The following is a 25,945-nucleotide window of genomic DNA, read 5'->3' as shown; positions in this document are numbered from 1 at the left end:
TAGCCCAAGCCGCGCCAAAGGCAAAAGCTTCTCCCTACACTCTGGCGGAGTCAAGGGGAAAACTATGGCTAGCATTAATGACCCCCAGGAACGCAGCCAACGTTATGAGCGACCAAATGCTGATACCTACGTGGAAACGTGATAGCTCATCAGCCACCCTCGATTACATTTTTGTCTCTGAAAAGGTCTACCAGCGCATAACCTCTTTCGAAATAATTAGAACAAAAGCTAGCGACCACAATTTACTGAACCTCAAATGTAACACCAGAGTGCGCGACCATCTATTCTACAAACCATCGATCAGGACAAATTCCCAGGCTACCCGTTTGTGTATGTCCTCCAAAGACATCAAAACTCTGACTGATAACTACAAAAGCTTAACTTCTCATATTGAAGTGAAAGACACATTCTTCAGAGACAGCTACATTCCTCTGCTCCTTCCTTTCAAAAAACCACAGAAGCTCACCAATGATCTAAGGTCTAACCATAACCATGTGTATAATGCTACCCTGGTAACCAAACGCAGATCCTTAAGGAAACTAAAGAAAGAAGCAGCGGCATCGAACACAGCAACCCTGTGGGAATCTTACCATACTGAGAGGAGAAAATACCAACAATGGCTGAGAAAGGTAAGATGTGACCTCTACCAATCGGATGCAGAGAGTATGCTTAAGGCTTTAGCCACCAAAAAATCTCGGGACTTCTGGTCTATGGTCAACCAAACAAACTGCCATCCCAAAACCCAAATGATTAACTCTGTCACCGAAGAAAACTGGGTCAAACACTTCTCAGAACTCTTTGACTCACCTCTAACGTCTATCGACCCTCCAACGAGACCGCTAGAGGGAAAATGGGTGGACCTCTCAGACGAAGACGAGATAAAAAGTCATCAAAAGGCTGAAACTATCAAGAGCCCCTGGACCGGACGGGTTAGCAAACTCTGATTTAAAAGAATACCCCGACGACTGGTCAGCGGTATTGAGTCTGATCTTTAAAGACTGCAAAAACTGAAGGACACTACCTGATTCCTGGACTCAGGCAGTTATCGTCCCCATTTTCAAGAAGGGCATCAGAGAGGACCCCTCCAACTATCGACCTATAGCCCTGCTGGATGTCATAGGTAAGGTCTTCGCCACAATCCTCCTGAGCTACTTTCAGAAATGGGCACGGCTTTCTCCCTCTACTGACCCACTACAAACTGGATTCCAGAAAAACGCTAGCACTGCAGCCAATATAATGATCTTGAGTATCATTAAAGACAAAGTCTTGTCGGGCGCACCAAGAGTTTTCCTCGCATTCGTCGACCTATCTCAGGCGTTCGACAGAGTTGACAGGCCTAAACTATGGAATAAACTAAAGACCTGGAACTGCCCTGATGAAATCCTGGCTCCCATAATCGCCCTCCACTCGAACACCAGCGTGTCTGTCCGTCTGAACAACCAAGGTCTACTATCTGATCATATACCTTCCCACCGTGGAGTGAAACCAGGCTGCCCGCTGGCGCCCGCTCTTTTCATATCGTTCCTAGGTGACTTTAAAGATTCTCAAGATACGATCAGGTCATTTCCTCCCAAAGTCGGCAACGTAAGGGTCAATCGACTTCTATATGCCAACGACCTGATAATCCTCGACCATACACAGGTCGGACTCCAGCGCCAATTGGACAACCTCGCACAGTACACCAAGGACAATAATTTGGAGATAAACAAATCAAAAACTAAAATCTTGATCATGCAGAAAAAGAGAAATAGGAAGAAAAAAAGCCTGCAGTGGTTCCTCTTCAAGTCAAAAATTGAAGTCGTCTCGGCGTTTAAATATCTTGGGGTCGAAATTGACAGCTCTAAGAACGCATCTAGTATGCAACAATCTTCATGGACAAAGACTAAACACCTAACAGCCCAGCTCAGAGCAGTTGATAGGAAATATGGCAAATTTAGCCTGTTACCTGCAAACCAGTTCTATAAGGCAAAAGTAATTCCGTCCCTGGTATACGGCATGGATGCAACCCCTTCAATCCCGTCCACTCTCTGGCCTAAATTGGAAGGCTTTATCTGGCGAACAGTACTTGGTCTTCCAAAATCCACATCGTCTGCTGCAATAAGGCGAGAACTTGGCCTGCTCACCTTGACTGCAATAGTGGCCCAAAGTACAATGCAACTATTTAGAAAGATAAGCCACCTGGAGAGCCTCCAAATATACCGCATGATTAACGAAGAAATCACGAAAGGAAACAACCAGATGCTAAAACACTGGGTTGAAATTCAACAACAAACATTGCAGGAGATCGCGTGTTCAGAAGAAGATCTACTCCAAAATCCTTTAAGAATCAAATCGAAAATGGAATGGCTAGATTGGATAAACACAAACGAAAAAGCAGTATCAAACAAACTGCTAATCCATCTGCCACCTGCTCCTAACAAGCTTAGAGAACCTATGGAGTACTGCACAAAGTACCCTAGTAAATGGTTAATGAAAACTCTACTAAAAGCTCGTCTCAACCTACTACCCACCCAGGAAATTTTAGCTATCAGAGCAGCATCTAAGGACAAAACTTGTCGACTCTGCAAAAATTCAGAAACAATAGAAACTACAAGACATCTACTGATGGCCTGCCCGGCGATTGCACAAGAAAGGGACGCCTTCTTTGGCCCTCTACGCATAAACTCTTTCGTAGACGATGAAGATACGTGGTGGAACCGTCTAATCACAGGAGCTTGTACTAGATGGTTAATTCCGACGGCTAAACTTCTAATCATCGCCATGGAAAAGACCAACCTCCATTGATGCCAACGCAAATTTGTATCCATTTGCTAGAAGGCGTCCCAGATCTCCCCGCACAGTCTAGACGACCAAAGAGTCCATCTACTTCGTAATGACGAAAAAAAAACGCTTTGTAAAAATCTAAAAAGATTATACACAAATAAAAAAAAATGAACATGTATTGCAAGAATCAAGAAAAAAACGACACTGAACGCTGTCCTGTTGGGATTACATGGTCAGTGGCCAACATCAGACCTTTATAATACACCAGGCAGATGGTAAACAAGCTATAGTTATTTGATCAATATGAAATCTTTCAGTGAGTGTGTGTTGGCTATGACATTTTGACAAAAGAAACACAATGACATGGGCTTCAGACCTCACACGAGTGACTTTTCTCCCTTTAATGGGATAAAGCGTTATCAAAACAAACTTTTATGACTGATCGTAGCGAGGGGTCATGATGCCCATGCCATTTGGTTCCAAAATAATGCAGGTCGAGGCTGATTTTTGAAAGCGATGACCTGTGACTGAGCAGCAAGCTCATTGCTCAAAATGTGTATATTAACACTTCCATTAGTCATTCTTTCGTTCAAGGCGATCAATGAGTGAGCGCCATGAAAGACCAAATCTGCAGCCGCCTTAGATTCCTGGAGGAGCAGCTAAAAATGTGCAGAGACAAGTTTCAAAATGCTGACAATGTATGACCTTGAAGAAAATATTTAAGATTAGTTAACTCCACCTGCTATACCGCGATAATCATGATATACCGTCATTTGGCAAGAAGGTTATCATACCGCCATAAAACCAATACCGTGACACCCCCATTAGCAACTAGATAAAATTATGAACATTAGCCTTTGTCGCATCGAGATAGGATTGTGAAGGTTAGCAAATGCCACACTTAAAACTGTGAATGTTGGCAAGTGCCACATTTTAGAAAGCTTTGGGAATGTTAGCCTGCGTCGCTTCGAGATAAGATTGTGAATGTTAGCAAGTGCCGCACCTGGATAGGAGTGAACGTTGTCAATTGCCACATTTAGTTAGAATTGAGAACATTAGCCTGCATGTCATGATGCATACCCCCGGGCATCCAGACCACGTCCATCAGCCCCGGGAGCAGGCATCATGTTGCCTTGAGAAAATCCAGCAACCCCTGCTAGGGGCTGTCTGGGTTCAGTCCTGGCGGCATAGGCGCCAGGCTCATAAGTGCACACTTACCTGATGCAGACCATGCTGCAAGAAGATCCAAGCCCATGTGAGGCCTGGAAGGGACTACTTTACCTTAGGGACTATTTTGTTACTTGGGTGTGGTCGGGGAGGAATACCTACCTGGGACTACTTTGGAGGCTATTTAAACCACGCCCGAAGAGCAGCACACGCTTTGCGTTATTCTGCATCCAGCAGCGTAACGTTCACCGTGCCAGCAGCAGCATCCAGCCTTCTGCCACGCCTGCCTCGAACTTGGAGCACCTAGAAAGAAGGAAAGAAGCAAAGGTTAGAACAAGAGTATTACCTGATTGCTTACCTGATCCCGGATTCATCGCATCTTCAAACCTGAGGAAAGACTTTTGTTTTAAACGCGTCGCATCGCCAGCAGCAGCGCCGCAGCATACTCACCGTTCCACGCAGCATCTCTTCGATCCGGCGCTGTCCATCTTTACATCGCCGAATTCCGGCTTGTAAAGGGGACAAGAAACAACAAGGTGAGCAGAGAGAACAGACAGACAATCTCTTTAGCCGCCATATGCTTACGTGATTTTACCGCCAGAGGTATTATTCATCACCACGCCACATCTTCTTATGCTGCACCTGTGAGAAAAGGAGAAAGCAGCAAGTTTAACCCTTGGCATTATTTACCCGACAGTGTTGGGTAACACAGACTTTTACCGGAGCGCTTTTCAGCTGTCAATCTTCTTATTGGGTCAAAGCTGCAAGATAAAAGAGGAATTGGACAGGAGTGAATTCCAGACATTTTGAACTCTTACGAACTATATACTTACGGCTCTTCGCCAGGACCTTTTTGGAGTCAGGATTCGTCTACAACTCTTCCAATAGCATCAGGCCAGTGAAGTAACTGGTCTTCAACGCGCCCCTGCGTACTTCGCAGGATGGAGGGCTCATCCTTCAAGAATATAAGGTGAGATTGCTGAGAGGGCACTTCAGAGGTGATTAGAGGGGAGGACAGTGGGGGTGCTATCACTTAAATCCACAAGTGGCTAAATCCATCTCTCCACTTGTAGGAGAATATTTCTACGGTTCAAGCAGACAAGAATTGGAGGGCAGATCCAGTCAGTCATCGCTGCACTACGCATCACGTGGGTGGAGGCCGCAGCAGTCCGGGTCCGACCGACGCCCCTGTGGGAGCCAGGTGAGCGTAACACTGCATCGCATCTAGATAGGATTGTAAATAAGTGCCACACTTGGATAGAATTGTGAATGTTAGCAAGTGCCACACTTAGATAGAATTGTGAATGCTAGCAAGTGCCACACTTAGCATTGTGAACATTAGCCTGCGTCACATCTAGACAGGATTGTGAATGTCGGCCAGTGCCACATCTAGACAGGATTGTGAATGTCGGCCAGTGCCACATCTAGACTGCATTGGGAATATAACCAATTCCACATTTAGATGGAATTGTGAATGCTAGCCTGCTTCGCATCTAGGCAGGTTTTTGAAGGTGGACCAGTGCCACGTTTTGATATAATTGTGAATATTGTCGTGCGTCATGTGTAGACAGGATTGTGAATATTGGCCAGTGCCGGATCTAGATAGAAATGTAGAGATATTCACGTGCCACATCTCGAAACAACGTGGACATTTAGCACATATCACTTCTACATAGCAAGGCCAATAACCAAACCACTACTAATTTCATCCCTCTGCATACACCTCTGAAACTCTAACCAACCACAACCCTGAATCTCAACAAATAGCACATACTTCACTACACCGCAACAACGAAACAAACCACACATAGCTTCGCACAACAGCACACGACCGCTACCAACCGGAAAGCACCCCCAAGCTCAGAGAACAGTGTTACCCAAACTGAAGCTGCTAACAGCACATCACTCTTCTCTTGAGCTTATCCCACTCGTTCCCACTAACTCACACCCCACCGCCTTCTTCTTTTCAGATCTGCCAGGGCGCCAGGGGACCACCCCGGTGGTGATAGTACGCGTTACAAATATCCTTTAAATTTAACTGTATTTTCCTAACAGCTTGTGCTTTACAAAGGCGGCGACTCTTGAGTTGCTGTGATTTCTCTTTTGAACACTGACTAAGAACATTATTTTTCTTAGAAGAAGAGTATGAGAACTTTGACTTTGTCCATTGACTTTGATTGTCCTGGATCCCTAAAGGCCTCCTTCTGAACCTATTGACTTTGGCAGTGCTTGTTCCCTTACAGGTCTTAAATGTTGAACACTTTAATGCTGTGATAATAGACAACCTGCATTCCTTTGGGAGAATTTTAACTGTTCTTATAACCCATCAGTCTGTTCTGATCTAACCATAACCTTTCCTTCCTTGAAAACATAATACTGCAAAGGTGATACTATATAAATGCGATACTGACCTCAAATGACGTCACCTCTGCGTGCTGGCACATGTGTAACAAAAGAATGACTTACTCAACTGCATTATTGTTCAATTTGTGAATTGAATCCTAACTTGGGATTACTGTTATAGCTAATTACTGCTTTTTCAAGAATGCTTTAAATAAGTTTGTGTATAAATACATGAGTAATTTATATAACTTTTATTGGATACTTGTATTTACTGGTTTTATTGCACAGCTCTACAGCTCACATTACCCCTCTTAAGAGAACCCTGGCTGCTCAGTCACACCACCACCTTGTAGTACAAGCCTAAATTAAAAGGTGGGTTACCGAATACCAAAGAGCTAAATCTTGTGTAGTCCCACACCAGTCGAACTGCACTAATTATTACCTTACAAGGGGCAAACAGGCAGAAGTATCAACCACTTTAACGCGTACAGCGCGGACCGGCTTGACCCAGAAGCGCTGGCGCTGAAGTGCCTGACCTTTCCTTATGAGCAGCCCATGGGAGCCTGGGAGGTGTAGTTCTGGATGGATAGCTCGCTCCAGTTCAGTAAGTAAAACAAACAGAACGAGAGTGCTTTTTCTCTCTGCATATGTCTACAGCCAGTTTTAAACAATTCACATCAATGAAATTCAAAACTAGTAAGTCTTAGGTTTTCACACACAGCGTACGTACGTTCATTCATATAGTGCCAATACCTGGCAGCAATCCCTCACTAAGAGTCGAAGTGTACTTTTGTTGGATTTTTGTATTTGTTTTCTAAGCGGTAGGGACAGAACTCTGGTTAGTAAAGGATTATGGACAAAGGACTTTGTAATGACATCCTGACGAGCACCCTTTTATTGTTTGAGAGATGTTGTAAAAACTAGCAAAGAACATTTCCTGAATAAGGGGAAAATCTTTTAACACTAAATAGATTAACAATCATTTGTATCTATGAATAAAGTGGTGGAAGGTTCTTTACTGACACAGATTGAAGGCTCACAGGCTCTACAGGACAAGAAAAGCGTTCTTTGCGCGAGACTGGTCAAAATGGTTCTCTAAGCACTGCGGGGTTTCATGTATTAAAGCGGCTAACGTTTGGGGACATATGTTTCATGTTTGTACTGCAGCTGTGTGACTCTGTGTGTTAATTGAAATATGTACTGCTCATGTAAGATACAGCGCCAGAATTGTGGAAAGTGCACACGAATTTGGGAATAAACGAGTGGATTTTTAAAAAAAACCTAATTTGCCTGTACACATACTTTTTCTGTGGATTACAAAAACCGTGTACTTTATTTCCAGGGTACCCCATGCGCCGAGCAAGTTAAAGAACTGATTCTAAGCCAGTGTGAGAAGAACAGTACGCAGAGTATCGTTGAACAGCTGGATAAGCTTCTAAATGACAACAGCAAACCCGTGGGCTTGCTCCTAAGTGAAAGATTCATTAACGTCCCCGCACAGATCGCGCTGCCCATGCACCAGCAACTTCAGTAAGACTCTTTTCTGCAAACTGTTTTCCAGCCGCTATCTTTCCCCTGAATGGCTTCAAAGATGTTATTTAAATGTAAATGCGCTTTAGCTGAGAGGAAGAGACGCCATAAATTTAAGCAAGTGACAATAAGTTTGATTATGATAAGCTGTGGAAACGGGCTCTTTTGCAAGAACGCAATATATATTTGTAATTGCTTTCCTTCGCTTACAGTTACAACATGCAGGTCAACGTTGCGCGTTCCTTTTTTATATAGTCAAACTCCTAATTATCATTCTGGGAGGAGAGGCATTTAGCCCAACTGTTCAGCATGGTGCCACACTAGTCTTGAGTGATGCCTTTTAAAAAAAAAAGGTGTTTTTTGTGTTTGGAATTACTAAATGGCTACAACTGGGAAGCCCAGTATGCAAAGGCATGCAGCTCCAAAACAAATGCACTTTTCTCTACAACGCATGAAGCAATTTTACTTATTCCATAGTTCCTGTTTAAATATCTGGTCTAAATTACAAGAAAAACAAACTCGACATAAAGATCACATTAGCGGGTCATTATTTTATATGTAATGACTATTTCGGTGTTGGCAGGAGAAATGTTTTAGAAAGTTTCTTCCGCATTATCTCTTTTCTCCCTCTTGCAGGCTGTCGCATGCCAGGTGTTTTAGACGGGCCAGACTAGTCAGCAGTATGTTCTATTCTCAAACTCTGTTGTCCTGCCAATTCTGACTACCTACTTCATGTCAGTGGAGACATACAAACGGATATTTTAGCCATTGTTACTGAGGTGTTGTCATTCAGTCTGTTAGGGGTTCACTCCTTGGTAGTGGGCACTTCGGGGGCACGTGACCGATTAAAAATACTGTAACATGTCCTACCTGGCTTCATTTTGCTCGGCGCCGTAAACGTGAACTGCACTAATGAGGCGTATGTGCTTCATAAACTGGTGTATGATGCTATACATGGTGACCATACTCATCTACTGGGATAAGGGGCCTATGAAGTATTTTGAGTCTTATTTTTGCCATTAAAATAAAGTGCGAAAGTGTGACTGGTGAAGAGAGATTGGAGTAGTGGTAATCTCCGCTGGTGGTGCAATATTGTAGTAAAGGCTTTTTTTTTTGTTTTCGAACGTCGATACAGTGAGCACGTCTTGGGATTTTGGTCCCAGAATGCTGAGCTGCATTCCCTAAATGATGGTTCAACTTGAGTATGAGGTGGGTTTCAGTGTACTGATCTGATGTGGTTTCCAGTAGGTTTACTGGCAGGTACATATTTATTATATAGGAATTTATTTGGTCACGGTTGGTCATATAGAAGTGCATCTCAGGCGATAGGCTGTTAGGTAGGTTTTTTCATAATCCTCATAGGAGGATTGTGAAACGATCTATCCAAAGGATGAAACTGGATAACCACAATTGGTAGTCCAAACCCTATTAATCTTGGCTTTGCTCAAAGGAGGGCTGAAGGGCGTGCAGAATGCCGGTGGCTAGGTAGTTATTCCTAATAGATAACACAAATATATTGCACTACACATGTAATGCATAGTTACACAACTCACTAGAAGTTCAAATAACTACTATACGTTTCAGACACAAGACACCGTAAACCTAGTGTAGATAAAAACAGTAAGGGGCTAGTTCAGACCCTTAGCACCCCTATACCTGGTAAAAAAAAAACTCTTATCTTGTAATGCTAGGGATGGGAAGAAAAAAGAAATCCTATACATAAGCAAAACCCCTTACTTAACCATGTTCAGAATCAAGTGTCCACATATGAACAGTCATGGTAGTCATCATAACTTCTGGTATACCATAAAACCAGTTACTCGGCAGTCAGCCGTATCCTAGCTATGTGTAGCATCTAGAGGCAGTGAAGAGGTTCATCAATGGTAAAAAGAACGCCAAGAGTCGGAATATAGTTAGACCTTTTTACACGTGGTGAATTTTCGTTTTGCTCTCACTTCCAATGTGGTTTTCTCGTACATCTAGATTCTAAACATTATTTGCAGCCCTAGTCAATTTCTCATGCACAGCAATCTGTTCAAGGCAAAGGTCCACTGAGGCTAACATAAGCACAGAGAAATAGGGCTTCTTGTGAAGAGTTCAGCTGTGATATTTGTTAGGGAGAATTTTCATAAATGAGCTAATTCCCTTCACCTTAGAGACCCCCGGCAACTTTGCTGGATTTTGAGGACTTGAGTTTTTTTTTTTTTTTTTTTTTACCTGGAGAGAGTGTGAGCCTTTTTTCCCACTCTTTCATGTATTTTGATGTGAATTTTACTCTTGTGTTCTTTGATTGTGGAGTTTTAGGCAACTCCATAGGCATCATCTTTTCATGTGTGTCACAAAGCACCCTCAGTGCAGTGACACAGGGAAGCCTTTCAGGCTGTCCCAAGGTTTAAATACCTTCTCTGGGATAAACTACTGTTTCCCAGAGAAAGTAAAGTGAAATTGACTTTACTAGTCTTTCCGTATTCCTATACCCAGCACACCCTATCCTACAATAGAGTGCTGGAGGGGTTACTTGGTATCCCCTGTGTCTAGATACTCATGTAGCAGTCAAATGCTACCCTTTCCTCCCGGAATGGTTGGTGGCAGTGTTTTTCCAACAAACAACCATGATTCTTTCCGACCGCGAACACCAGTAGCGTTAAATCGCGGGAGCCATGTTTTTCAAGATGGTGTCTGAGCTCCCTTTGTTTAAAAGGGTCCCGGTCTTCTTTTTTCGTCATTTCTTGCTGGAAAGGTACTTCTAGAGTTTTTCTCTGCATGCCAAACCAGGCTTGGTCTCTTTGTTCATTCGCCTTTGGCGGGCTTCAGGAGTGAAGATCGCCTCCTGGCTCCAGAGTGTCTGGGGTAGGCAGGAAGTGTGGGAGGTGCCCGAAACTCCCTGTGCTTAGTCTCCTAGGAGACCCAAATATACTCTGTGCTGATTGGCTGGCTGACTGTCCGGGAAGGACAGCCACTCTGATGGGTGAGTGGCAGCTAGGCTGGAATGAATGGGAGAGAACTAAATAAAAGGTGAGTCTCTTGGCTTGTAAAGGCAGAGTCGACCACTGGAACAAAGGAACCGAAGAAGAGCTTGAAGAGGACGGCTCTGCAACTCCTGGACTGTTGGTTTGCCCGGTGAAGCCCTACTGCAGATCCGAATAGCCAAGTTCACATCGACAGAGAAACCCTGCAAGGACGACTTCTCCCTTTGAGTTGGTAGGACCAATGAACTCCCAAGTAAGCCACCTGGACACCTATCTCGGAGCTGGTTGCATTTCCTCAGAGTGCTGCAGGAACCCGTAGAGCCAGGGAGAGGGACACCAGATTGTGTGCATTACTTGTAAGCTGGCCAAAAGCGATTGGAAGATCCTCCAGACTCCCACGACGTAGGGCCGACCTCAGCTGAGTGTGGGACCTCTGGAGCAAGGACAGTCCACCTTGACAGCCAAGACCATCGTTGTTACCAGTGCGATAGCTGAAACGCGAAACAACTACGTCCTCCCTCTTGTCCCCACTGACTGAGGCCCAGGAACAGCAAGAAGAGTCAATTCAATAGGCTAGGCCAAAGTCAATGGGCTAAAGTCTTGGATAGGATACAGCGGTTCTGGTAATTAAATGGAAAAGTCTCTGCACAAGTTCTCAGAAGTAGTTTGTAAAAAGAAGAATCGTATGTTGGGTCACAAGCTGATTAGGCCTGCGAGTTGCAAAAGTTACAAGCACTTTACCGCAAGAGGTAAGTACACTCATTTGCGTTTCACAGTACCTTACAATGAAGAAAAAAGATGCAGCTGATGACTTCTGTTCCTGGCAGTTCCTGCAGATCTCGCTGTTCCTGTGCCTCAGCCGTGGGGACAAGAGGGAGGACGTCGTGGGACTCCTGCACTGCACTGGGACTGGTCAAAAAGGCTTGCAACTAGCAAACTACAATTCCGGTGGCTGTAAGTAATGCACACAAGCTGGTGTCCCTCTCCCTGGTTATATGGTTTCCTGCAGCACTCTGAGGAAAATGCATCCAACTCCGACATAGGTGTCCAGGTGGCTTATTGATGAGTTGATTGGTCCCACCAACTCAAAGGAGCAGGGCTTCTCTGTCGAGGTGAACTTGGCGATTCGGACCTGCAGAAGGGCTTCACCAGGCAAACCAACTGCCCAGGAGTTGCAGCAGCTGTCCTCTTCAAGCTCATCTTCCTGTTCTTTCGTTCCAGTGGTCGACTCTGCCTCCCAAGCCCAGCGACTCGCCTTTTATTCAGTTCTCTCCCATTCATTCCAGCCTAGCTGTCACTCGCCCAGCAGGGTGGCTGTCCTTGCCGGACAGTCAGCCAACCAAACAGCACAGAGTGCATTTGGGTCTCCTAGGAGACTAAGCACAGGGAGTTTCGGGCACCTCCCTCACTTCTTGCCCACCCCCGACACACTCTGGCGCCAGAGATGGTCTTCAGTCCTGAAGCGCGCCAAAGGCGAATGAACAAAGGGACCAAACCTGGTTTAGCGCGCAGAGACAAACTCTAGAAGGACCTTTCCAAAAAGACCGGGACCTGTTTTTACAGAGGGTGCTCAGACGCCATCTTGAAAAACATGGTTCCCGCGATTTAACGTTACTGGAGCTACGAACAGTTTGCGGTCAGGAGAAATCATGGTAGTTTGTTGTAAACCCACTGCTACCAGCCATTCTGAGAGGAAACTGTAGCATTTGACTGCTACATGAGTATCTAGACACAGGCAATACTAAGTAACCCCACCAGCACTCTATTGTAAGATAGGGTGTGCTGGGTGTTGGAATTTAGGACTAGTAAAGACAATTTCACTTTACTTGCTCTGGGAAACAGTAGTTTATCCCAGAGAAGGCATTTAAACCTTGGGAAAGCCTGAAAGGCTTCCCTGTGCCACTGCACTAAGGGTGCTTTGTGACACAAATGAAAATATGATGCCTATGGAGTGGTCTTAAAACACCATGATCGAAGAACACAAGAGTAAAATGCACATCAAAATACATGAAAGAGCGGGAAAAAGGGTCACACTCTCTCCAGGTAAAAAAAATCAAAAATCCTCAAATCAAGGAACGTTGCTGGGTGGGGGGGAGTCTCTAAGTTGAAGGGAATTAGCACATTTTTCAGAATTCTCCATAACATGGACCACAGTGCAAAATACCAATGACATTGGTGTTCTAAAATAGGTTGGGATAATCAAATCCTAGTAAACGCACCAATGGTCATAAATGAGAAAGAAATATGAGCTAAGAAAATAATTGGAAAGAAAGCAGAAACCCGATTAGTGAGTTCATTGGCCCATGTTCGTATGCAATTCCCTGAAGTTAGTTTTAGTACCTAAATAACTTGTAGTATATAGCCATTGCTTTATCTATTGGAAATATGCCAGGTACTTCAGCACCACCTCCCCTATTTAAATATATTTCTTTATGTTCACTCAATGTACTGGTCTGAGGATGTTAGTTGGTGTCTTTGTGCAAAAGGAATTCTTTAATCCTTAATATTAATCAGTCAGGTATTCTAAAATTAGCTCTTCCCACAGCAAAAAGTGGTATCAATTATCACAAAATTTTATTAAGATTCTAAATTTCATAAAACAATCAAAAAAATGATGATCATCGTACATAAAACATATACATTATGCTTAAAACCACACAAGTAGAAATACCATAAGTACGGCAAGTTTTCAGATGTTCTATAAGGATCTTACATTGTGTGTACAACTCACACTCTGATTCCTATGTCACACTACTAATGGCCTATTTACTATTGGTATAATACAAACAACCCGACTTGTACAAGTTTCTGTCCTTAAGATACAGTGATGTAGGACATTCTTCAGGGGAAATTGTCTTGTGCCGCAATTTAAAAATTCTTCTTTCTTAGGGGAGAACTCTGTTGGTCAAAAAGTGAACACCCTATTAGTATCTAGTCATTGAGTATCAATCTCTATTTACATAAAACATGTATACCCTCATCCCTCCAAGGGTAAAGAGTATGTCTTAAATTACATACCTCTCTGCTCAATCATGAATCTTGGGCTTTCTCAGTTAAATATTGTAGATTCCCGATTTCTTCAGGTATTCTAGCGCTTCCTTATCTCTCCCTTCTCTCTAGTAGTATGTAAATAGGGCAAAAAGATATGGGATTTAACACAACCTCCCATGTATGTCAACTTCATAGGCTAAAAAATAGGTTCAAAGTCTTACCTATATCAAAGCAGGGTTATGCTACAGTATGGCTGAACATCTTGATCCCAAGTGTTCTGTAAGGATTCCTCCTATAAACTGGTGAGTATCAGACTCCACTCCCCTTATAGGGCCAAGTTCCTGTAAGAGATAGATCCCCATTCAGATTACTATAGTCCTTATAGTTCTACAAATGCCACCTCCACCATGGAGTTTTTCATGGATTTATTCATCCAAATTCTGCCCTCACTTACTTGAGCATCCTTTCTCTTTACCACCAACCAGTAGAAGCACCAATCCTGTGTTCCTGCTAGGATCTGGCGCCCCGCGATTTTCGCGGGTAAAAACGGCTTGAAAACGTGACGCCATGACGTCATCGCGCACCAACACGTAACGCGATGACGCATTGATCATTCGAGACAAGGTACATAAGGCAGTGGATGAACAGATGATTAGTAAACAAGAGGGTGAATATTTGATAAGAGAGAACGGGCGGGTACCCATTTTTTACATATTACCTAAGATTCACAAGAGTTTAGAGAACCCGCCGGGGAGACCTATTGTTTCGGGAGTGAGTTCCCTTTTGGAACCACTTTCTAAATTTGTAGATTTCTATTTGAGACCCTTCATTCCTATTATGAGAAGCTATATTAAGGACACCACTGATGCTATCAACAGAATAGAGGGCAACACTTTTGACCCCGCGGTTAATTTACTCATGTGCTTAGATATTCAAGCACTATACACCAACATACCCCAGTTGGCAACTTTGGAGGTAGTGGAGGAAACTTTATTGAAAAGAGATGATGGGCACCCGGTAGCCAGTTCTTTCATAAAATGGTGCAGAGATGGCCCTCACTAAAAATTTCTTTCAATTCATGGGACAGTTCTACAAACAGATTGAAGGGACAGCAATGGGCTCAGCCATGGCCCCAAATGTCGCCAATCTGTATGTCAACATGTTTGAAGAAACGGTAGTTTATAATGAACGTAATCCTTTTCAGAATAACATCATCTGTTGGTTACGTTATATAGATGTTTTCGTCATTTGGAAAGGGAACGAAGAGAAAGCAGACCAATTTTTACAATGGCTCAATCTACAAAATAGATATCTTAAATTCACTAGTAATATAAGTAACAAGGAAGTGAATTATTTAGATATCAGTATATACCATCAGAATGGATTACTTTTAGTTCGACCATATACTAAAACAACTGATAAGAATGCCTTATTACATTTCAAGAGTCATCATGCTCAACATGTGAAGAATAACCTCCCATTTGGCCAATTTTTGCGGTTAAAGAAAAATAGCAGCACTAATGAATCATACGAGAATGGAGCAAACAATCTAATTACCAAGCTGGTACATCGGGGATACCCGGCCTCTCTGGTAAAAAAAGCAGCCAAGAGGGCCTTTAATAATAATCGTGAATCCCTCCTTGACCAGCAAATCCAAAGAGAAAGAAAAACAAAGGAGAACCCTTTAGTATTTGTCAATACGTTCAGCAATCTGTCATATAAAATTAAGGGTATTGTGACAAGAAATTGGAACAAGATCATGACCAAGGAAGTGGGTAAACCCATTGTAGCTTTTAAGAAAAGCACCACCGTACGAAATTTGATAATGAGAAATTATGTGAGTACCAAAAAGAGACCTTTGCAACAAACAAATCTATGGGGTTTACCCCCTGTTGTTGGACATTTTCCATGCAGTAATTGTTCTATGTGTACTCAAACAAGAAAAACAGCAAATGTAGATCTGGGACTGGACAGGATGTGGAACATTAATGAACATACCAATTGCAATACTAACAATGTGATTTATTTGATTGTATGTCCATGTAAACTGATCTACATTGGTAAAACTAATAGAAAATGCAGAACTAGAATAATTGAACATAGGAGCTGTATCAGGAATAAGGTGGAACAAGCTCCTATGGTCAAACATTTTATAGAAATGGAACATTCATGTAACGATTTCGAGTGGTGTATTTTGAAACAAGTCAAGGGACAGTCACAGATGGCTATCAACAGAAAATTATTACATCTAGAACAAAAACTTATTTTTTTGTCCAAAAGTCACATTAGGGGTTTGAATGAAGGAGTCGAATGGCATAATGCCTAATTAGGCAAATAGAGAATATGGACAATGGGGTTCTTCAATCTAGTAGAATATCTATGAACATATTCATATTAGTATAATAACTAGATTTGGAATTTTTTGACACCCCTTGGTGATGAGGATTTAAGTTGCGATACCCATCTGGGGTCTTTTTACCCATGACTTGCGTACAATGAAATGTAAAGTTGATGTATTACAAGATAATGCCAATGGGAAGAGTGTTATGAGTTTTTGACACCTTGAAGTTTGGCATATGACATCGGGGGACCCGCCAGGGTTTTTATGACCTGTCTCCCGCACAATGAAATGTTAAGTTGATGTGTTACAAATTAATATCCATGAGAATAGCGCTATGTTGTACAGCTGAAGACACAGTTCCCTTTTTGTTTTCGACATGGAGACTGATTGTGTGGTGTTTGTATCTTTGTTCTGCTATCTGGTGTTTATTCAGTTTACACCTAACTATGTTTGCGACTCTCCGTGGCCTTGTTGACTTCTACCTGGAAATAGAAGGTTAGATATGAAATTTGAGAAGTTGTCCCAAAGGGTGGGTATTTGTGTGCCCTAAGTCACGTCAATAGAGAGATGACGGCCATCTTGCCTTAAAAAAGGAAAAAAAAGGGGGTTGGGTTTATTTCCCAGTCCTCATTTGGCACAGTGCTGTTTTTATGTATTGGCTTGTTGTGGTGTAAGCCCTATCTGCGCCATTATTTCCCAGTATTATATTAGTCAGCTATTTAGTTCTAGAAGGACATAGGCCAGCCACTATCCTATTTTAAGGCATTCTTGGGGTGTCTGCATGCGGCGCCTAAGAGTCCCAGAACCACATGGGGTGCCTCTAATGGCCGCGGGACCGTTTTCGGATGGGCCCGTGACGCAATGACGTCATCGCGTTACGTGTTGGTGCGCGATGACGTCATGGCGTCACGTTTTCAAGCCGTTTTTACCCGCGAAAATCGCGGGGCGCCAGATCCTAGCAGGAACACAGGATTGGTGCTTCTACGGGTTGGTGGTAAAGAGAAAGGATGCTCAAGTAAGTGAGGGCAGAATTTGGATGAATAAATCCATGAAAAACTCCATGGTGGAGGTGGCATTTGTAGAACTATAAGGACTATATAGTAATCTGAATGGGGATCTATCTCTTACTGGAACTTGGCCCTATAAGGGGAGTGGAGTCTGATACTCACCAGTATATAGGAGGAATCCTTACAGAAAACTTGGGATCAAGATGTTCAGCCATACTGTAGCATAACCCTGCTTTGATATAGGTAAGACTTTGAACCTATTTTTTAGCCTATGAAGTTGACATATATGGGAGGTTGTGTTAAATCCCATATCTTTTTGCCCTATTTACATACTACTAGAGAGAAGGGAGAGATAAGGAAGCGCTAGAATACCTGAAGAAATCGGGAATCTACAATATTTAACTGAGAAAGCCCAAGATTCATGATTGAGCAGAGAGGTATGTAATTTAAGACATACTCTTTACCCTTGGAGGGATGAGGGTATACATGTTTTATGTAAATAGAGATTGATACTCAATGACTAGATACTAATAGGGTGTTCACTTTTTGACCAACAGAGTTCTCCCCTAAGAAAGAAGAATTTTTAAATTGCGGCACAAGACAATTTCCCCTGAAGAATGTCCTACATCACTGTATCTTAAGGACAGAAACTTGTACAAGTCGGGTTGTTTGTATTATACCAATAGTAAATAGGCCATTAGTAGTGTGACATAGGAATCAGAGTGTGAGTTGTACACACAATGTAAGATCCTTATAGAACATCTGAAAACTTGCCGTACTTATGGTATTTCTACTTGTGTGGTTTTAAGCATAATGTATATGTTTTATGTACGATGATCATCATTTTTTTGATTGTTTTATGAAATTTAGAATCTTAATAAAATTTTGTGATAATTGATACCACTTTTTGCTGTGGGAAGAGTGTTTAGTGACACCTAAGTAAATATCGGACTGTCTTTTTGTTTATATAAGTGTATGTGCACAGAGCAAGAGGTCTGTTTTATCCCTACCTGTGATTTAGTACCGTTTTGAGAATAGAATTCTAAAACTAGCACCTGTGAATACGTGGCTTTATTAGGTTTGTCGTCTTGCAACCTCAGTGAGGCCATCAGTGCAACCATTAAACCATACTTAATAACCCTGAAAGAGTGCTGCTTGGTTCATCTAGAGAATACACCCGCCAACACAATTTTAATTGAGAACTGCAATATTTGAAAGCCTTTTTATTTATTTTTTCTCTCCAGTGCATTTTGAACAACCGCCTTTATGGCAACAGGTGAATTTTAAATACTTTATTGAAAAAATGGCTGTCCGTACTGAACAGATAAGTCAGGGTGATTTTTATAGCTGACTATATTTGAGATGTGTGGCTTTATCAGCACACTAAATGTCATGCTTTTGTCATAAGTAGTCTGGAATCTTTGCACGCTCCAATATTATGTGACATTGTGGGTTATGTAAAAAATCTTGTTTCACTGCTTATCAGGAAAGAACTCGCCGAGACTCAAAGAACCAATAAACCATGTGGGAAATGCTACTACTATCTGATGATCAGCAAGACCTTTAAAGAAGCTGCAAAGATTTCCAGTATCCGAGTGGGACAACAAAAGGAAGAACTGATGTTTGCAAATGCAGAGGATGAATTCTTTTATGAGGTGAGGCTTACTTTCAAAATGTCAGTGAAAGGATATTCTTGGCCCGAAAAAAGCACTTTGTACGAGACAATCTATTTTACACTGGTTTGGTTATTCACTGCTTTCAAAACGAACCCCAGAGATGGTTGTTAAAGATATTTAAGGGGTCTTTTGGTCCTGTTGGTGGTCTTTCTTCCCTGCATATTTTATTTCCAAAACAAGATGTTACTGGACACCCCACACCGAACAATTAATAACACTGGCTTTTACACAATCACAAAAACAAAATGTGTTGCCCACTATAGCGACTACTGTTCTCCTAATCCATACTCCCTTTTCCTCATAGTTGGAGATTTCTGGGCCTCGAGGGCGAGACCGTAGCATGCTCTGCACAGCATGAATAAAATGACTACAACAGAGTGAACACACACCTAACTCAACCATGCCCCGCCTCTGCCCCTTGCATGTTACCTAGTGAGTCTTGGTCGGTGTTAGGCAAAATTGTATGCAGTATCCTTTGGGTGCACTACAACCCTGACCTCCTGGCAATAGGAATCCAACCTTTGGTATAAGTCTGTACTACACAGGTTGGTAGCGTGTTGAGTAGCCAGGATTATCTCAAGAGGGGTCAATGTGAGCTGTAGGGGAGTTGCAGAGATTCACAGTGACGAGTATTCAAATAAACTCTTACACACAAGGTTCTTGATTAAACAATTATTAATTTAACAGTCAGTTTGAGTAAGCCTCCTTCAGAAGGGGCAATATAATAGTAACACACAAATACACTCCAGAATACACACTCTGAGTTTCCCTAAATCAGTAAACGCCCATTTGGGATGGCACACAAACACTTCCTAGACCCTCAAGTTACTGCAATAGTTAGGACACTGTGGCCATTAATATATCACTGTTGCATTTAGGGCAATACTTAGGATTATGTCAAAAGGATTATTAGAACAAAACGAGAGATCTCACAAATATTCTGAAGCAGGTAACTACTTTTGGTAACCCCAATGCAAGTTAACCCCTTCCTGGAAGGAGGGCCAAACACAGAGTCAGAGGGACGAAGAGTTCTTCAAGGAGCCTGGCCAGGCCAAAGTCAATTGGACAGAAGTCAAGATGAGCTGAAGCAATTCTTGCAGGTAGGTAAAAGTATTGCACAATGTTCTAGAAGTCTTTGTAGAAAAGAAGAAATCAAAGTAGGGCCACAAGCTGATTAGGCTTGTGAGGTAAAGAAACTGATAGCAACTCTACAGAAGCAACCAAGACAAGTCCCAACCGAGAACGATTGAGGTTATATGACAAGAGGTAAATTCTCTTAGACTGTGCAGTACCTTTTGGTTAGAAGAAACTGGCTATGGCTGGCTTCTGTTCCTGCGCAGATCCTGTGTTCCTGGGACTCAGGGGTGGGGACAAGGACGATGTCTGGAGGACTCGAGCAACGGGACGGTCGGCGACAGAAAAGGACCAACTTCTATTCAGTGGCACTTTGCGGTTTCAGCTCCTCGCTTCTAAGCAAATAGCAACACTGCAGACTCTTGGCTGTTGAGATGGGCTTTCTTGCATCTGGGGTCCAGCACTCTGAGGTGGCTCAGGCTCAGTCAGTCCTGCTTCCTGGTAGTCCGGAGGATCTTCCTGGAGGTCTTGGACAACTTAAAAGCAATGCACACAAACTGGTATTCCACTCCCTGGCTCTACGGTTTCCAGCAGCGACTGCAGTGGAAATTCAACCAGCTTCGAGAGGATGTCCAGGTGGCTTACTTTGGAGTTGATTGGTCCCAACAACTTGAGGGGAGAAGTCGTTCTTACAGGGCTTGTCTAGTCGAAACAAATTTGGAGCTTCAGCACAGCAGCAGGGCTTCACCGGGCAAACCAACGGTCCAGGAGTTGTAGCAGGAGTCTCTTCCAAGTCTCTTCCAAGTCTCTTCCAAGTTCTTCTTCGGATTCCTTCTTCGAGTGGTCGGCTCTGCCTTCCAAGCCAAAAAGCCTCACATGCAGGTTTCTCCCATTCATTCCAGCCTAGCTGTCAGTCACCGAGCCGGGTGGCTGTCCTTGCTGGATAGCCAGCCAGTCAATCACCTAAGAGTGCATTTCTGTCTCCTAGGAGATTAGGCACAGGGGGTTTCGGGCACCTCCTTTGCTTCCTGCCTCCTCCAGACACCCTAGAGCTGACCGGGGACATTTTGACAAAAATGGCACACTTTGGTGCTTTACTGCAGCTGCGAACGCAGCCCGCGATAAAAGCACACCATGGCAGGTAAAAGTAAACCACTGCCACCAGCCATTCCTCGAGGAAAGGGTAACCAGAGAAGCTAGACAAAGGGGATACTAAGTAACCCCTCCAGCACCCTATTGTAAGATAGTGTGTGCTGGGTCTAGAAAGTTACAAATGTAAGTAAAGTCAATTTCACTTCACTGCTCTCAGAAACGGTAGTTAATCAAAGAGAAGGTATTTAAACCTTTGGGAAATCTGAAAGACTTCCCTGAGCCACTACACTGAAGGTACTGTGTGACACAATGTAAAAGATGATGCCTATGGAGTTTCAGACTCCACAACCAAAGGAAACAGTGTTTAGAGAGGAATTGGCACATTTCTGAGAATTCTCCCTAACAATCTTCATGTCTTTTGGGACTATATAATTATACTTGTGGGGATGGAAAGCTGGTTGTATGTGGAGTGGTGACTGGACTAGGAGTATGGCAAACACAACAGCACATAACTTGTCCTTACTCGTACATCTTGTCCTCTTTCCCCAAAACCACAGCTGATTATCCAAGGAAGAAATATTTGAGGGGCAAATGGCAGTCTGTTGAAAAGGTGATGTGTGATATCTAGCCAAAGAGGGTTTCCAGACTCTCTGTTAGGGAGAATTCTCAGAAATGTGCTAATTCCCTCCACCTTCAAGACCCCGAGCAAATTTTCTGGATTTTGAGGACTTTTCATTTTTAACCTGGAGAGAGTGATCTCCTTGTTAGGCAAAGTTTGCATGCAGTACCCTCTGGGACCACTACACACAACTATGATTACAGGTGTAAGCAAAACAAACCTTTGGTACAAGTCTGTACCACACAGTTTTTGGTAGCGAGCTGAGCAGCCAGGCTTATCTCAAGAGGGAATGTGAGCTGTAAGGGTTTTACACAGAGGTCTAAAATCACAAGTATTCAAATAGACTCTTTTATACTCAAGGTTTCTTGGTAAAACACTTATTAATTTATTACACTGTCAGTTAGAAAACATTCACTAAAAGCAGGCAATCAGTTATCACACATAAATATATTACAGTACTTAACACTATCCGGTTCTGTGACATTTAAGCTACTTTGAAGGAGGAGCAAAATGGCATTCAGAGCATTTGAAGTAGGAGGAAAAAGGCATAAGTTAATAAAACGAATAGTAGACTTATTCTTAAACAGTGCAAATAGTTGAGTTCACCAGAGGAGTTGGTCCAATGCAATAGGTAGGCCAAAGTCAATGGGCTAGAGTCCTGTATCAGTAAAAACGGTTCTGGTAGTTAAACGGAAAAGTCTTTGCCACGGTTCTCAGAAGTAGTTCATAGAAGAAAGATTCATATGTTGGGTCACAAGCTGAAAAGGCCTGCAAGTTGCCATCATGCACTTTCGCGGTGAGAGGTAAGTTCTCTCGATCGGCTTTTCACAGTACCTTATATTGAAGAAAAAGATGCAGCTGAAGACTTCTGTTCCTGCAGCTCTCGCTGTTCCTGACCCTCAGTCGTGGGGACAAGAGGGAGGACGTCCGGGGACTCATGCACTGCTCGGGGACTGGTCACAAAGCTGGCAAATCTTCGATTCCGGTAGCTGTCGTCAACCACACAAACTGGTGTCCTCCTCTCTGGCTATTAGGTTTCCTGCAGCACTCTGAGGAAAATGCAACCAGCTCCGAGAATGGTATCCAGGTGGCTTACGAGTTGATTGGTCCCACCAACTCAAAGGGAGAAGTCGTCCTTGAAGGGCTTCTCTGTCGAACTTGGTTATTCGGACCTGCAGCAGGGCTTCACCGGGCAAACCAATGGTCCAGGAGTTGCAGCAGCCGTCCACTTCCAGCTGGTCTTCGGTTCCAGTGGTCGACTCTGCCTTCCAAGCCAAGAGACTTGCCTTTTATTCAGTTCTCTCCCATTCATTCCAGCTTAGCTGCAACTCACCCAGCAGGGTGGCTGTCCTTGCCGGACAGTCAGCCAGCCAATCACCACAGAGAGCAGTCGGGTCTCCTAGGAGACTAAGCACAGGGAGTTTCGGGCACCTCCCTCACTGCCTGCCCACCCCAGACACTCGGGCGCCAGAGGCGGTCTTCAGTCCTGAAGCCAAAGGCGTAGGAGCAAAGGGACCAAACCTGGTTTGGCGCGCAGAGCAAAACTCTAGAAGGACCTTTCCAAAAAGAAAAGTCAAAAAAAGACTGGGGCCCGTTTAAACAAAGAAGGCTCAGACGCCATCTTGAAAAACATGACTCCCACGATTTAACGCTACCAGTGTTTGCGGTCAGGAAAAATCATGGTAGTTTGTTGTAAAAACACTGCCACCAGCCGTTTTGAGAGGAAAGGGTAGAGTTTGACTGCTACATGAGTTTCTAGACATAGGGGGTACTAAGTATCCCCTCCAGCACTCTATTGTAAGATAGTGTGTGCTCTGTCTAAGAATTTGAAAAGACTAGTAAAGTCAATTTCACTTTACTTTCTCTGGGGAAACAGTAGTTTATCCCAGAGAAGGTATTTAAACCTTGGGATAGCCTGAAAGGCTTCCCTGTGTCACTGCACTGAGGGTGCTGTGACGGATATGAAAAGATGCTGCCTATGGAGTTGTCTAAAACGTCACAATCAAAGAACGCAAGAGTAAAACACACCTCCAAATACATATGAGAGTGGGGAAAAAAGGGTCAAACTCTCTCCAGGTTAAACAAATCAAGTCCTCAAAATCCAGCAAAGTTGCTGGGGGTCTCTAAGGTGAAGGAAATTTGCACATTTATGAGAATTCTCCCTAACACTCCTTTTTCCCCACTCTCTCGTGTATATTCATGTGATTTTTGAACACTGTCTTTTGGTTGTGGAGTCTGACAAACTCCATAGGTATCATCTTTTACATTGTCACACTGCACCTTCAGTGCAGTGACACAGGAAAGTCTTTCAGATTTCCAAAGGTTTAAATACCTTCTCTGGGATAAACTATTTCACAGAGCAGTAAAGTGAAATTGACTTTACTTACATTTGCAACTTTCTAGACCCAGCACACACTATCTTACAATAGGGTGCTAGAGGGGTTACTTAGTATCCCCTTTGTCTAGGGTCTCATGTAACATTTTTATGTTACCCTTTCCTCAATGAATGGCTGGTAGCAGTGGTTTTCTCTTAACTACCGTGGTGTGCATTTACCGCTGGCTATGTTTGCAGTGGCAGTAAAGCACCCAAGAGTGCCATTTTTGTCAAAATGGCCCCAGTTTTATTTTTTCACCATTTCTTTGTGGAAAGAGCCTTCTTGAGATTTACTCTGCGCGGCAAACTAGGTTTGATCCCTTTGTTCGCTTTGCCTTTGGCGGGATTCACGAGTGAAGCCTGCCTCTTGCTCCAGGGTGTTTTGGGTGGGCAGGAAGTGAGGGAGGTGCCCGAAACTCCCTGTGCTTAGTCTCCTAGGAGCAAATGCACTCTGTGATGATTGGCTGGCTCTGTCCGCCAAGGACAGCCCCCCTGCTGGGTGATTGACAGCCAGGCTGGAATGAATGGGAGAGAACTGAATAAAAGGTAAGGCTTTTGGCCTGGAAGGCAGTCGACCACTGGACGAAGGAACCGAAGAAGAACTCGAAGAGGATGCCTGCTGCAACTCCTGGACCGTTGGTTTGCCAGGTGAGGCCCTGCTGCTGTGCTGAATCTCCAAATTCGTATCGACAGAGCAGCTCCTGCAAGGACAACTTCTCCCTTGAGTTGGTGGGACCAATCAACTCCAAAGTAAGCCACCTGGACAATCTCTCGGAGCTGGTTACATTGCTGCTGGAAACCGAATCGCCAGGGAGTGGAACACCAGATTGTGTACGTTGCTTTTAAGTTGGCTAAGAGCTCCAGGAAGATCCTCCGGGCTCCCAGGAAGCAGGATTGACCGAGCCAGAGCCCCCCCCAACAGAGTACGGGACCCCAGAAGCAAGGAAAGTCCATCTCGACAGCCAGAAACCGCAGTGTTGCTATTTGTGGTAGTCGCAACGAGCTGAAACACAGAAGTGCCACTTGTTGGAAAGAATACTAGTTGCGAGTGGTGACCGTTCCATTGCAGTGCAGGAGTCCCCAGAAGTCCTCCCTCTTGTCCCTACGACTGAGGCCCAGGAACAGTGAGATCTGCAGAGCTGCACAGGAACAGAAGTCATCAGCTGCATTTTTTCTTCAATACAAAGGTACTGTAAAGTCTGAGAGAACTTACTTCTCATTGTAGAGTTACTTGCATCTTGTACTACTCACAGGTCTAATCAGCTTGTGGCCCTACATTTGATTCTTCTTTTCTTCAAAGACTTCTAAAACATTGTGCAAAGACTTTTCTACTTATTTTCCAGAAGTGCTTCGGCCCATATAAGACTTTGGCCCATTGACTTTGGCTTAGCCTGTTATACTGAATGACTCTGCTTGGTGGATCCGAAAGTATTTGTCTGCTTAATAATATTTGTGGTATCTTGTTTGTTTTAATAACCTTTTCCCTTTAACCAATTAAAAATTATTCTAAATGGAACAGTACGATATTAACGTCCCCAGCACCCTAGCTATTGAAGTCACCTGAGGGTGTAGGTTGTGACTGTGGGCCATCCCAAAAGGTTCTTTACTGATTTAGAAACTAAGAGTGTACAGTTTTGAAGTGTATTTGTGTATTGCTTTTATATTGCTCCCTTCTGAAGAAGGCTTATTCTAACTGACTGATAAATTAATAATTGTGTATTCAAGAAAGCCTTGTGTGTGTTTATTATTTGAATACTAGTCACTGTGAATCTGTGTAACTCCCCCTACAGCTCACATTGACCCCTCTTGAGATAGGCCTGGCTGCTCAGCCACACTACCAACCTGTGTAGTACAGACCTATACCAAAGGTTGGGTTCCTATTGCCAGGAGGTCAAAGTTATTGTAGTGCACCCAAAGGGTACTGCATACAATCTTGCCTAACACTTGCTTGGCCTAATACTGATCCTCCTGGCAGCTTAAGTCCAGGGGCTAATTTTTT

General features: G+C 43.4%; 1 protein-coding gene across 2 annotated transcripts in view; it reads left to right on the top strand.

Annotated features, from left to right (window-relative positions):
* The window catches only part of BCCIP (BRCA2 and CDKN1A interacting protein), a 313,225-nt gene that overhangs the window by 210,324 nt on the left and 76,956 nt on the right, over window positions 1-25,945 (top strand). For both annotated transcript variants that reach the window (XM_069611493.1, XM_069611494.1), the window contains 2 exons: window positions 7,616-7,803; window positions 18,598-18,766. In XM_069611493.1, the coding sequence (XP_069467594.1) occupies window positions 7,616-7,803; window positions 18,598-18,766 (357 nt within the window). The remainder of the gene's footprint in view (window positions 1-7,615; window positions 7,804-18,597; window positions 18,767-25,945) is intronic.

The sequence above is a fragment of the Ambystoma mexicanum genome, chromosome 8 (assembly GCF_040938575.1).
Source record: "Ambystoma mexicanum isolate Mex_15411 chromosome 8, UKY_AmexF1_1, whole genome shotgun sequence".
Lineage (NCBI taxonomy): Eukaryota > Metazoa > Chordata > Amphibia > Caudata > Ambystomatidae > Ambystoma > Ambystoma mexicanum.
The sequence above is the reverse complement of the archived record's forward strand: the minus strand, read 5'-3'. Positions and strand labels throughout refer to the sequence as shown.